General features: G+C 44.1%; 1 protein-coding gene across 1 annotated transcript; it reads left to right on the forward strand.

Annotated features, from left to right (window-relative positions):
* Positions 1 to 7,514: 7,514 nt before the first annotated feature.
* Positions 7,515 to 14,155, forward strand: LOC123442375 (protein PAF1 homolog). The gene is made up of 12 exons (XM_045118390.1): positions 7,515 to 8,508; positions 9,070 to 9,138; positions 10,466 to 10,573; positions 10,658 to 10,838; positions 10,930 to 11,009; positions 11,118 to 11,237; positions 11,775 to 11,880; positions 12,368 to 12,454; positions 12,569 to 12,637; positions 12,735 to 12,806; positions 12,896 to 13,048; positions 13,590 to 14,155. Exons 1-12 carry the CDS (start codon positions 7,778 to 7,780, stop codon positions 13,695 to 13,697), a joined length of 1,884 nt encoding a protein of 627 aa, XP_044974325.1. The 5' UTR covers positions 7,515 to 7,777; the 3' UTR covers positions 13,698 to 14,155.
* The last annotated feature ends 676 nt before the right edge of the window (positions 14,156 to 14,831 follow it).

Consider the following 14,831-nt stretch of genomic DNA (forward strand, 5'->3'; position numbering starts at 1 on the left):
TAAGTATCCACACATGTAAACGAGTCTTCATTCAATACAATTATAGCATGGATAATAAACTATTATCTTGAAACAGGAATTATAATAATAACTTCATTTATCATTGGCTCTAGGGCATAATTCCAACAGTCTCCCACTTGCACTAGAGTCAATAATCTAGCCCTCACATCACCATGTGAATTACATTGTAATAAATCTAACACCCTTACAGTTCTGGTGTCGATCATGTTTTGGCCGTGGAAGAGGTTTAGTCAGCGGGTCTGCTACATTCAGATCCGTGTGCACTTTGCATATATTTACGTCCTCCTCCTCGACGTAGTCGCGGATGAGGTTGAAGCGTCGTTTGATGTGTCTGGTCTTCTTGTGAAACCTTGGTTCCTTTGCTAAGGCAATGGCACCAGTGTTGTCACAGAACAAGGTTATTGGATCCAGTGCACTTGGCACCACTCCAAGATCCGTCATGAACTGCTTCATCCAGACACCCTCCTTAGCCGCCTCCGAGGCAGCCATGTACTCCGCTTCACATGTAGAATCTGCTACGATGCTTTGCTTGGAACTGCACCAGCTTACTGCGCCCCCATTAAGAATAAATACGTATCCGGTTTGCGACTTAGAGTCGTCCGGATCTGTGTCAAAGCTTGCATCGACGTAACCTTTTACGGCGAGCTCTTCGTCACCTCCATACACGAGAAACATCTCCTTAGTCCTTTTCAGGTACTTCAGGATATTCTTGACCGCCGTCCAGTGATCCACTCCTGGATTACTCTGGAACCTACCTGCCATACTTATGGCCAGGCTAACATCCGGTCTAGTGCACAGCATTGCATACATGATAGAGCCTATGGCTGAAGCATAGGGGACGGAGCGCATATGCTCTCTATCTTCATCAGTTGCTGGGCACTGAGTCTTACTCAATCTCGTACCTTGTAACACTGGCAAGAACCCTTTCTTGGACTGTTCCATTTTGAACCTCTTCAAAACTTTATCAAGGTATGTGCTTTGTGAAAGTCCCATTAGGCATTTTGATCTATCCCTATAGATCTTAATACCTAGAATGTAAGCAGCTTCTCCTAGGTCCTTCATAGAGAAACTTTTATTCAAGTAACCTTTTATGCTCTCCAAAAGCTCTACGTTGTTTCCAATCAGTAATATGTCATCCACATATAATATTAGAAACGCCACAGAGCTCCCACTCACTTTCTTGTAAATACAAGATTCTCCAACCACTTGTATAAACCCAAATGCTTTGATCACCTCATCAAAGCGTTTGTTCCAACTCCGAGATGCTTGCACCAGTCCATAAATGGATCGCTGGAGCTTGCACACCTTGTCAGCATTTTTAGGATCGACAAAACCTTCGGGTTGCATCATATACAACTCTTCCTTAAGGAAACCGTTAAGGAACGCCGTTTTGACATCCATCTGCCAGATTTCATAATCGAAAAATGCAGCTATTGCTAACATGATTCTGACGGACTTAAGCATCGCTACGGGTGAGAAGGTCTCATCGTAGTCAACTCCTGGAACTTGTGAAAAACCCTTTGCCACAAGTCGAGCTTTATAAACGGTCACATTACCGTCAGCGTCCGTCTTCTTCTTAAAGATCCATTTGTTCTGAATAGCCTTGCGGCCCTCAGGTAGTATCTCCAAAGTCCACACTTTGTTCTCATACATGGATCCTATCTCGGATTTCATGGCTTCTAGCCATTTGTTGGAATCTGGGCCCACCATTGCTTCTTCATAATTTGCAGGTTCATTGTTGTCTAACAACATGATTGACAAGACGGGATTACCGTACCACTCTGGAGCAGCGCGTGATCTCGTCGACCTGCGTGGTTCAACAGAAACTTGAACTGGAGTTTCATGATCATCATCATTAACTTCCTCCTCAAGTGGCGTCGCAACGACAGAGGTTTCCCCTTGCCCTGCGCCACCATCCAGAGGGATGAGAGGTTCGACAACCTCGTCAAGTTCTATCTTCCTCCCACTCAATTCTCTCGAGAGAAACTCCTTCTCGAGAAAAGTTCCGTTCTTAGCAACAAACACTTTGCCCTCGGATTTGAGATAGAAGGTGTACCCAACTATCTCTTTTGGGTAACCTATGAAGACGCACTTTTCCGCTTTGGGTTCCAGCTTTTCAGGCTGAAGCTTTTTGACATAAGCATCACATCCCCAAACTTTAAGAAACGACAACTTTGGCCTTTTGCCATACCACAGTTCGTATGGTGTCGTCTCAACGGATTTCGATGGTGCCCTATTTAAAGTGAATGCAGCTGTTTCTAATGCATAACCCCAAAATGATAACGGCAAATCAGTAAGAGACATCATAGATCGCACCATCTCTAACAAAGTACGATTACGAAGTTCGGACACACCATTACGCTGTGGTGTTCCAGGCGGTGTTAACTGCGAAACAATTCCACATTGTCTTAAGTGAGTACCAAACTCGAAACTCAGATATTCACCCCCACGATTAGACCGTAGGAACTTGATCTTCTTGTTACGATGATTTTCCACTTCACTCTGAAATTGCTTGAACTTTTCAAATGTTTCAGACTTGTGCTTCATCAAGTAGACATAACCATATCTACTTAAATCGTCAGTGAAGGTGAGGAAATAACGATATCCGCCGCGTGCCTCTACGCTCATTGGACCACACACATCGGTATGTATGATTTCCAACAAGTTACTTCCACGCTCCATTGTTCCGGAGAACGGAGTCTTAGTCATCTTGCCCATGAGGCATGGTTCGCACGTGTCAAGTGAATCAAAGTCAAGTGACTCCAAAAGTCCATCAGCATGGAGTTTCTTCATGCGCTTTACACCAATATGACCCAGGCGGCAGTGCCACAAAAATATGGCGCTATCATTGTTTACTCTAACTCTTTTGGTCTCAATGTTATGTATATGCGTATCGCTATCAAGATTCAATATGAACAATCCTCTCACATTCGGTGCATGACCATAAAAGATGTTACTCATATAAATAGAACAACCATTATTCTCAGACTTAAAAGAGTAACCGTCTCGCAATAAACAAGATCCAGATATAATGTTCATGCTCAACGCAGGCACTAAATAACAATGATTTAAGTTCATCACTAATCCCGATGGTAGTTGAAGTGACACTGTGCCGACAACGATTGCATCAACCTTGGAACCGTTTCCTACGCGCATCGTCACTTCGTCTTTCGCCAGCCTTCGTCTATTCCGCAGTTCCTGCTTCAAGTTGCAAATGTGAGCAACAGAACCGGTATCAAATACCCAGGCACTACTACGAGAGCCGGTTAAGTACACATCAATAACATGTATATCAAATATACCTGATTTTTCTTTGCCCGCCTTCTTATCTGCCAGATACTTGGGGCAATTGCGCTTCCAGTGACCCATACCCTTGCAATAGAAGCACTCTGTTTCAGGCTTAGGTCCAGCTTTGGGTTTCTTCGGCGGATTGGCAACAGGCTTGCCGCTCTTCTTCGAATTGCCCTTCTTTCCTTTGCCGTTTCTCTTGAAACTAGTGGTCTTGCTCACCATCAACACTTGATGCTCTTTACGGAGTTCAAACACTGCGACTTTCAGCATCGCAAACAACTCGCCGGGAGACTTGTTCATCCCTTGCATGTTGTAGTTCAACACAAAGCCTTTATAGCTTGGCGGCAGTGATTGAAGGATTCTGTCAGTGATAGCTTCTTGCGGGAGTTCAATCCCCAGTTCAGCTAGACAGTTTGAGTACCCAGACATTTTGAGCACATGTTCACTGACAGACGAGTTTTCCTCCATCTTGCAAGCATAGAATTTATCGGAGGTCTCATACCTCTCGATCCGGGCGTTCTTCTGAAAGATAAAGTTCAACTCCTGGAACATCTCAAATGCTCCATGGCGCTCAAAGCGACGTTGAAGTCCCGGTTCTAAGCCATACAAGACTGCACATTGAACTATTGAGTAGTCCTCCTTACGCGCTAACCAAGCGTTCTTAACATCCTGATCAGCCGTAGTGGGTGGTTCATCTCCTAGCGCAGCATTAAGGACATAATCCTTCTTCCCAGCTTGTAAGATTAGCTTAAGATTACGAGCCCAGTCTACAAAGTTGCTTCCATCATCTTTCAACTTAGCTTTCTCTAGGAATGTATTAAAATTCAGGATGACACTTGCGTGAGCCATGATCTACAACACAAATATATTCAAAGTGGACTTAGACTATGTTCAAGATAATTAGAGTTCAACTTAATCAAATTATATGCTAAACTCCCACTCAAAAAGTACATCTCTCTAGTCATTTGAGTGGTTTCATGATCCACTTACACTATCCCAAGTCCGATCATCACGTGAGTTGAGTATAGTTTCAGTGGTAAGCATCCCTATGCTAATCATATCAACTATATGATTCATGATCGACCTTTCGGTCTCATGTGTTCCGAGGCCATGTCTGCACATGCTAGGCTCGTCAAGCTTAACCCGAGTGTTCCGCGTGCGCAACTGTTTTGCACCCGTTGTATGTGAACGTTGAGTCTATCACACCCGATCATCACGTGGTGTCTCGAAACGACGAACTGTAGCAACGGTGCACAGTCGGGGAGAACACAATTTCGTCTTGAAATTTTAGTGAGAGATCACCTCATAATGCTACCGTCGTTCTAAGCAAAATAAGGTGCAAAAAGGATTAACATCACATGCAATTCATAAGTGACATGATATGGCCATCATCACGTGCTTCTTGATCTCCATCACCAAAGCACCGGCACGATCTTCTTGTCACCGGCGCCACACCATGATCATCCATCAACGTGTTGCCATCGTGGTTGTCGTGCTACTTATGCTATCACTACTAAAGCTACATCCTAGCAAAATAGTAAACGCATCTGCAAGCACATATGTTAGTATAAAGACAACCCTATGGCTCCTGCCGGTTGCCGTACCATCGACGTGCAAGTCGATATTTCTATTACAACATGATCATCTCATACATCCAATATATCACATCACATCGTTGGCCATATCACATCACAATCATACCCTGCAAAAACAAGTTAGACGTCCTCTAATTTTGTTGTTGCATGTTTTACGTGGTGACCAAGGGTATCTAGTAGGATCGCATCTTACTTACCCAAACACCACAACAGAGATATATGAGTTGCTATTTAACCTCATCCAAGGACCTCCTCGGTCAAATCCGATTCAACTAAAGTTGGAGAAACCGACACTTTCCAGTCATCTTTGAGCAAAGGGGGTTACTCGTAACGATGAAACCAGCCTCTCGTAAGCGTACGAGTAATGTCGGTCCAAGCCGCTTCAATCCAACAATACCGCGGAATCAAGAAAAGACTAAGGAGGGCAACAAAACGCACATCACCGCCCACAAAACCTTTTGTGATCTACTCGAGAAGACATCTACGCATGAACCTAGCTCATGATGCCACTGTTGGGGAACGTCGCATGGGAAACAAAAATTTTCCTACGCGTACGAAGACCTATCATGGTGATGTCCATCTACGAGAGGGGATGAGTGATCTACGTACCCTTGTAGATCGTACAGCAGAAGCGTTAGAGAACGCGGTTGGTGTAGTGGAACGTCCTCACGTCCCTCGATCCGCCCCGCGAACAATCCCGCGATCAGTCCCACGATCTAGTACCGAACGGACGGCACCTCCGCGTTCAGCACACGTACAGCTCGACGATGATCTCGGCCTTCTTGATCCAGCAAGAGAGACGGAGAGGTAGAAGAGTTCTCCGGCAGCGTGACGGCGCTCCGAAGGTTGGTGATGATCTCGTCTCAGCAGGGCTCCGCCCGAGCTCCGCAGAAACGCGATCTAGAGGAAAAACTATGGAGGTATGTGGTCGGGCAGCCGTGAGAAAGTCGTCTCAAATCTGCCCTAAAAGCCCCATATATATAGGAGGAGGGAGGGGGACCTTGCCTTGGGGTCCAAGGGACTCCCAAGGGATCGGCCGAGCCAAGGGGGGGAGGACTCCCCCCCCCAAACCGAGTTGGACTTGGTTTGGTGGGAGGAGTCCCCCTCCCTTCCCACTTCTTCCCTCTTTTTTTTTCTTTTCCTTTGATTTCTTTCTCTTGGCGCATAGGCCCCCTTGGGGCTGTCCCACAAGCCCACTAAGGGCTGGTGTGTCTCCCCAAAGCCTATGGGCTTCCCCGGGGTGGGTTGCCCCCCCCGGTGAACTCCCGGAACCCATTCGTCATTCCCGGTACATTCCCGGTAACTCCGAAAACCTTCCGGTAATCAAATGAGGTCATCCTATATATCAATCTTCGTTTCCGGACCATTCCGGAAACCCTCGTGACGTCCGTGATCTCATCCGAGACTCCGAACAACATTCGGTAACCAACCATATAACTCAAATACGCATAAAACAACGTCGAACCTTAAGTGTGCAGACCCTGCGGGTTCGAGAACTATGTAGACATGACCCGAGAGACTCCTCGGTCAATATCCAATAGCGGGACCTGGATGCCCATATTGGATCCTACATATTCTACGAAGATCTTATCGTTTGAACCTCAGTGCCAAGGATTCGTATAATCTCGTATGTCATTCCCTTTGTCCTTCGGTATGTTACTTGCCCGAGATTCGATCGTCAGTATCCGCATACCTATTTCAATCTCGTTTACCGGCAAGTCTCTTTACTCGTTCCGTAACACAAGATCCCGCAACTTACACTAAGTTACATTGCTTGCAAGGCTTGTGTGTGATGTTGTATTACCGAGTGGGCCCCGAGATACCTCTCCGTCACACGGAGTGACAAATCCCAGTCTTGATCCATACTAACTCAACTAACACCTTCGGAGATATACTTGTAGAGCATCTTTATAGTCACCCAGTTACGTTGCGACGTTTGATACACACAAAGCATTCCTCCGGTGTCAGTGAGTTATATGATCTCATGGTCATAGGAATAAATACTTGACACGCAGAAAACAGTAGCAACAAAATGACACGATCAACATGCTACGTCTATTAGTTTGGGTCTAGTCCATCACGTGATTCTCCCAATGACGTGATCCAGTTATCAAGCAACAACACATTGTTCATAATCAGAAGACACTGACTATCATTGATCAACTGGCTAGCCAACTAGAGGCATGCTAGGGACGGTGTTTTTGTCTATGTATCCACACATGTAAACGAGTCTTCATTGAATACAATTATAGCATGGATAATAAACTATTATTTTGAAACAGGAATTATAATAATAACTTCATTTATCATTGCCTCTAGGGCATAATTCCAACAATAACAATATCAACCAAAAAAGCATGGAACAAACATAAATATAGATACGTTTGGGACGTATCAGCGATTAGATCGCTGTCGGAGGCCTTGAACCCTAAACGAGAGGGTATTGATGGATTCTTCTCCACACCACATCAAGACCATATTTGTGAGTACAAAATTGATCCTCCAAGAGAGAGCAACTTGCCTTTCCACAACTGGGCTTTCTGCAGCTAATTGGGCTTTTCTTTGAAATTAGACGCGGGCCAGTCCGGCCCATTTTCTCTCCGGAGCACAGCACAGCCCTTCGTCCCTCGACGCCACAACAATTGGAGAGGCAGCGCCGCCGCCGGGCGTCAAACTGCGTCGTCTCTGCCCGTCGCCGCGCCGCAGCCGTCGCCGTGCTCCGCCCAAAAGGGGTGCTTGATCTGCCGCCGGCGACCCAGGGCGGCCGCCCCTGCTTGCCCCAGTGGTGGACCTGCCACTGGCCGCGACAGTGGGGCTGGTGCGTTGCTGGGGTTAGGGTTTGAGGAAACCCTAGCCGGCTCCGGCGCGCGATGGCGTACCGGCCGTACCCGCCGGCCCCGGGTCAGGGGCCCTTCCCGCCGCAGGGCCCGCCCATCAACCCGTACGGGCAGCCGCCGCCGCCGCAGCAGCAGGCGGGGTACGGCCACATGCCGCCGCCGCCGTTCCACGCGCCGCCGCCCCCGCCCCCGCCCGGACCGCCCCCTCCGCACCAGCCTCAGTACAACTTTGGGCACGCGCCCCCGCAGCACCAGCAACAGCAGCGGCCGCCGCCGCCGCACCAGATGTATTACCAGCCCCCACCGCCGCAGTACGGCGGGAGCAGCAATCAAGCGGCCCCTCCACCACCGCCAGTTGCTCCTCCCCCTTCGGCACCGCCGCCGCCGCCTCCGGCCCAGCCCCAGCCGACCCCACGGGAGGCTCCGCCGCAGCCAAAGGAGCGGCAGGCCAAGGCGGCGCTGCCGAGGGTGGAGACGGAGGACGAGCGGCGATCGAGGAAGAAGCGCGAGTACGAGAAGCAGAAGCTGGATGACCGGAAGCAGCAGCAGATGATGCGCCAGTCGCAGGCCACCATTCTGCAGAAGACACAGAAGGTGCGCGCAGCGGCGCAACAGCAGCAGCAGCCACAGCCGCAGAGCCGCCATCCCCAGCCATCAGGTGGGACTCGGGTGGCGACAACCGCGCCTCGCCCAGCCTCCGCGGCCAACACCGAGAGGTTTGAGAATCGGCTCAAGAAGCCGACAACATTCCTCTGCAAGCACAAGTGAGTATAGCAAATTTTGGACTTTTGGTCTCTGCAAGTGCTAGTTGGTGGAAATCAGAGTCCTTACAGTGTAAAATGTGTGTTTGAGCAATTTTGTATGCTTATCATGCGCTTGGGTATTTTGGTTGGCAATCTGAGCAGTTGCCAAATGCTGTACTGCTGAATCAGGACAAACGACGAAGGACCTGTTTGAATTTTCGTGCGACTGCAACGTCATTGGTGAAGTCAGTGGCATTATGATTCATAGATCGACCTTCCCTTTTTCTAGCTTTTGGGAAGATGTGTTTTGTTATTACATAAACTGTAGCTTACTAATGATGCTTGCTATGAAACTGGTAAGACGAACGCTTTTGTGCAGTAGGCAAAATGGTTCTCAAAGCACCACTTCATTAATTGGCAGTTTCCGTTTGAAAAGTGTGTCTAAAATATGTTTCTAGATTGCTTCAGGTTGGGAGAAGCTTTGCAAGAGCAACTGATTTGCATGAAATTTTTGTCTCTCTGTCTTTCGGAATTAAACTACCGTATGACCATGTCTCCTTTTTTTCTTTCTTGTTAATGCAGGTTTAGGAATGAACTGCCAGACCCAAGTGCTCAATTGAAATGGCTGCCTCTGAATAAGGACAAGGACAGGTAGTTTTCTACTCTTATTTTGATCTGATTGCTCTGTTCTGTTGTTACTTATGTTTGGTTCAGTGAAAGCCATTTCAATGTTGCTTATATAGTTTTACTATATACTCCCTCGGTCCCATAATATAAGGATGGAGGGAGTACATTACATCGTTCTTGTCAAATTTGGGATTTTTTAATTCATCTGCTATTATTTGGGCCCTTGGCGCAGCGGTAAAGCTGTTGCCTTGTGACCATGAGGTCACGGGTTTGACCGTTCGAGTCCTGGAAACTGCCTCTTGCAGAAATGTAGGGAAAGGCTGCGTACTATAGACCCAAAGTGGTCGGACCCTTCCACGGACCCTGCGCAAGCGGGAGCTACGTGCACCGGGCTGCCCTTTTTATCTGCTATTATTTAGGCATTAAATGAATTTCTATCTCATTATTGTATAATGATCGTTCTCTTTATTGAGACAGCCTGTTTGAGCATATGGCATATAGCAGGTCTAAGCTTGTAATTATATCTGCTGTCAGTCCAATAACATGCATTTGCTTTTAGAAACAGTTTCAATGTTTCAATCATTTAGTCATAGTTTAAGCACAAGTCCAAGAGACCCAGCATGTTATGTGCAGCAATAGATGGGGTATTCTTCGCGTGAACAGTACCTGGCAGCACTTTATCACCCAAGGAAAGCAACTCACTGCTCAGGTTTAAGTTTGTTCTAGAGATATCCTTGATTGACATTCTTAGTCAAGATATGATATCTTAGTATGATCTCCTTCTCTATGTCTGTTGAAGTTGTAGGGAAGAGGTTTATTTGTATATGTGCTGCTGCATGCTTCATGGGGATGAAGAAATAAAATATATCAAGCTCCTTGGCCTATCTATCCCTTGCCCCTGTAGGGCGCCTGCCTCTATGGGGTCGTTGCCCTGCCCAGGTCTAGGATCAACTAGCCACAACACACCGTGCAACTTCCATGGGGAAAAATGCGTTTTTATTGCCATGTTGCTTTGTTAACCTGATCCAATTATTTGTTGTACTTTTGTATGATCAGTAGAGGAATTCAGAATTGTTTCACAGGACATGAGCCAAGTTCATTATCTGAAACATAAAATTTAATACAAACATGATCATTGTTGTTAGTCATATCATCTTGTGTGCGTGAATGGTCTCTCCACTGTTGTTTTTACAGACAGGGCCTGTGCCATTTCCATGATATGTGCAATGCTCTGCTTTCTTATTACATTATTAGTTGGTTATTCTCTAAATTGTACTTCGTTCTGCACATTGCAGTTATTTTGGGGCAGCCATACTTACTTTATGTTTTTCTGTATATTGCCTTTTCACAGATATACCAAATACAGGGTCACGTCATTGGAGAAAAACTATATGCCTAAAATGATTGTCCCTGAGGATCTCGGGATACCTCTTGACCTACTTGATATGAGTGTATACAAGTAAGAATTAAGCCAGCCATATGTTTCTACCTTTCAGATGATTCTTTCTAGCATCCCTAACTTGAGTGCCAAACATGCATTTAGCCCTCCCTCTGTTCAGCGGCCCCTGGCTCCAGAAGATCAAGAGCTGCTGCGTGATGATGAGGTTCTCACCCCTGTTAAACCAGAAGGCATAAGGAAAAAGGAGAGGCCAACCGACAAAGGCATGTCTTGGCTTGTCAAAACACAGTACATTTCTCCACTTACTACTGATGCAGCCAAAATGGTAATTTCCAGCAGATTCTTCCATCAATGTAGTTACATACATTGTGCTAGATTACTTCATTATACTAAAAAGGGTAATTTGTCCATCCCAGTCGATCACTGAAAAGCAAGCAAAAGAAAGGCGAGAATCAAGGGAGGGTCGTGATAATGTCCTCGAAAATCTTAATGATAGGCATGACTTTCCTTTTACTCCGTTTATTCTCTGGTTTCTGAAGGTTAGCCTGTTTTGCAATCCTGGTGCAGCCCAATGACATTATTTTTCTGTGCATGTGTATATCAGACAGAAGCGGATCAAAGCCATTGCGGAATCCTTCAAAGCAGCTAAATCACGCCCTGTCCACCAGACTAAACGAGGGATGGAGCCAGAGTTTGTTCTGCCTTTGGTACCCGATTTTGATAGGTATGACTTTCCATATGACACATTATTTTGTGTGTCTGTCATTATAATTTAGAAGACTTACTTCTTCATTCGCGACATCTGATGTTTGTTGAGCACCGCCATTTCATTGAAGTACATTTTGTTTCCAATTCACTTTCCTATCTATGTTAAGAAAAAAGTGTTTACTTTCCACCAGCTATAAATTTCAGGTTAGTTTGTTCCAAAATTTATTGTTATTGGAAAACAGGAAAAGTAATCTTCCCTTGTACTCCCTCCGTTCCTAAATATAAGTCTTTTTAGAGGTTTCACTAAAAGACTATATACGGATGTATATAGACATACTTGGAGTGTAGATTCTCTCATTTTGCTCCGTATGTAGCCCCCTAGTGAAATATCTAAAAAGACTTGTATTTAGGAACGGAGGGAGTAGTATATGCCATAATTTCTTCTGTTTTGCCATTCAAGGTGCCACCTTAGTTTTTATGTTGCCTTGGAGTCATATAAGCTGGTGGATGAATTTAAGTGATCTCAAATTTGCTTTTCCTTTGGCCTCTGTAGGTATAACGATCCATTTGTTATGGTGAATTTTGATGGAGATCCTACAGCTGATTCAGAGCAGTATACCAAGCTAGAGAGATCTGTACGTGATGAATGCGAATCCCAGGTGCGTTGCATTTTTCTTCTTCTGTCTTAAGCTTTCTGATTTAGTTACTTTATAGTTATGTTAACATGCTCATATGGATGTATTGTAGAAATAGAGTTTTATATTGATTGCATGTTTATGTCAAATGCATATATTTCGAGACGTTATGCTAATACGTCACTGATGCATACGTCAATGATGCTCTGCCTACATATACCCTCACATCTATACCAATATAAAAAGATCCAAACCATCTCAGCCATCAAATCATGAGATCCAGCGCTTCAAATCGCTCCACTGTTGAGCACCAAACATGTTTAACACTCCAATCACCCACCACTGCCACTGGTTGTAGATATGTTTAGACTCAACAGCATCTTATAAAATCAGCCGTGCAATTGATATCTTACCTAATATCAATATGCAATTAATATCCTACTAAATATTAACGTGCATTGCACGTACGCGATTACTAGCATATCTAAGGTTTTCATTGTTCTCGTGATAGGCTCTGATGAAAAGTTTTCAAGTCAGTGGTTCAGACCCTGCAAAACAAGAGAGATTTTTGGCATACATGGCTCCAGCACCCCATGAGGTATCCATCCTTTTCTCGACTCTAGTACATCTTTATTTAAAATGTCACCGGTCGTAGTTATAGTTTGTTTTGGTATTATTATCATGCTCTGATCGCGACTATGGTTTTGTCTAGCTTGTCAAGGACTTTGATGATGAAAACGAAGACTTCCAGTACTCCTGGATTCGGGAATATCACTGGGAAGTATGTGGCATTTTGCTAATGGGTCTGTGATTGTGTCTACTTTTTGTGCTGCTGGTGTAGAACTGCCTACATTACATTTTCTTGTCTTGTAATTCAGGTAAGGGGGGATGACAAGCAAGATCCAACAACATACCTTGTCTCATTTGATGACGATGATGCAAAATATTTGGTAACTTGCGCCTTGCATACTTTATTTATTCTAATATATGATAATGATTCATTGCACATTTGGCTGACACTTTATTGTCCATTTTGCAGCCTCTTCCTACCAAGCTAGTATTGCAGAAGAAGAAAGCTAAAGAGGGGAGAACTGGGGATGAAATCGAGCATTTCCCAGTGCCTTCTAGAATTAATGTGAGCAGGACAGCACATGGTGATGAGATGGAGCATGGAGAATCATCCAGCATGCATGTATGACCCATTTTTTCCTTTATAACTGCTGGCATGAAAGTTTACTTTGCAGTGAAATATTAGTACTATATACTGCAGCTAGGCAGCATTTTCGTTCTTCAGTTTTTCATTTAATACTCCCTCCGGTCCAAAATGTAAGGTATATTGTTTTTTATTCAAAAGTAAAACATTTCTATGTTTGAGATAAATGTATCAACATCTACTGTACAAAATAAATAGAATATGAAAATAAATTTCATGATGAATTTAATGATATGAATTTGGTATTGTCACTATTGATATTTGTCTCAATAAATTTGGTCAAATATAGATAGGTTTGACTTCTCAAAAAATCAACACACCTTATATTTTTGACTGGAGGAAGTATATCTGTAGGTGATTCATCTTCTCGCCAAGCCATATATGTAGCTACTGTGTTTCTTGCAAACAGTTCCCTCATTGGGATTGTTCACCTTTTTATGAACCCCATGTTAGAGCATAAACTGATCTTTATGCATTACCATTACCTTGAAGGCTTTAACTAAAGGTTTCTCCTCTGTAGGGAAATTTGAAGCGACAAAGATCTTCTGTTGATGATGATCTTGATGAGCATCCGAGGCATTCTCGTGTAGAAGATATGGACCAGTATAGTGAAGAATATTCTGAATGATCAATGGATATGGAAGGATCATCATTTTCTTGCACCGTCGGATTCATCAGCACATATGAATCTCTGAAGATCTCATATGCATTTGCTCTGATGCCTCCGTAACTAGTAATAGGGTGTAGGGTTGATGAAAGAACATGCTTGAGTGCATTCGGGCAATAGCAGATTTTGAAGTGCAGAGTGGGCAAAGCAAGGCAGAGTGCAACTGGACCTAAGACTGGTCTCAGAGCTGAGGGTAGAAGGTCTCATCATGATTGTAAAAAAAAGAAGGCTCTGTAGTATGCTGTTTTGATGATATATGCAACTGTTTTTACCATTTGATTTGTGTAAGTAGAACAATTTATTTTGTCAGGATTCTAGACAGTTGCGCCATCGCAGTTTTCATTTCTGGTGGAAATTATGATCGACACATCGAAGGTCGTGTATTTGTGCTACCAGGAATGTTAAGGCGCGCTTACTGACGATCGAGAGCAGCATTGCAAGAAGAGTAAACTGTGTTTTCAGTAAAAAAAATCATGTTGTAACTGTGGTGTCTATTTGAAAAACTTGCTTTGGGGGTGTTTTTCTTCCTTTCAATAGAAAACATTGTTTTTTTTTGTGTGTAATAATTCCTTCGCTAACTTGCGAGGAATTGTATTCAAATCCTGGAATTGTATTTTCAGTGAAAATAATAATAATGTTGTAACTATGTTGTCTATTGGAAAACTTGCTTTGGGGGTATTTTTCTCCCTTTCAATAAAAACTATTGTTTTATTTTGTGTGTCTAATAATTCCTTTGCTAACTTAAGAAGTAATGTATTCAAATCCTGGAATGGTATATTTAGTATTGTTCCATTTATATGCGAAGTAATGAAGATGCATCGATTTAGATGGAAGTGCAAGTTTCAAACAACGGGTATATGGAGATAATGTAGAAACCGCATTTACCTGCTTATTGTGACTATCATCATTTTTTTTATTGTTGTCTATAAGTTGCCATTGGAGATTGTAAAGTCCCTTTGATAATTAATTTTATGTTGCCAGCTGACTCGGATTAACCAGGTATTAGGATTCATTATCTAATACTGTCAAACAACTTTTGCATTTTTCTCTCGCTTCAATTTTCTCACTTTGTGTTCAGGAATTCAATTGGTTTTA

This window comes from Hordeum vulgare, chromosome 3H (genome assembly GCF_904849725.1).
Source record: "Hordeum vulgare subsp. vulgare chromosome 3H, MorexV3_pseudomolecules_assembly, whole genome shotgun sequence".
Taxonomy (NCBI): Eukaryota; Viridiplantae; Streptophyta; class Magnoliopsida; order Poales; family Poaceae; genus Hordeum; species Hordeum vulgare.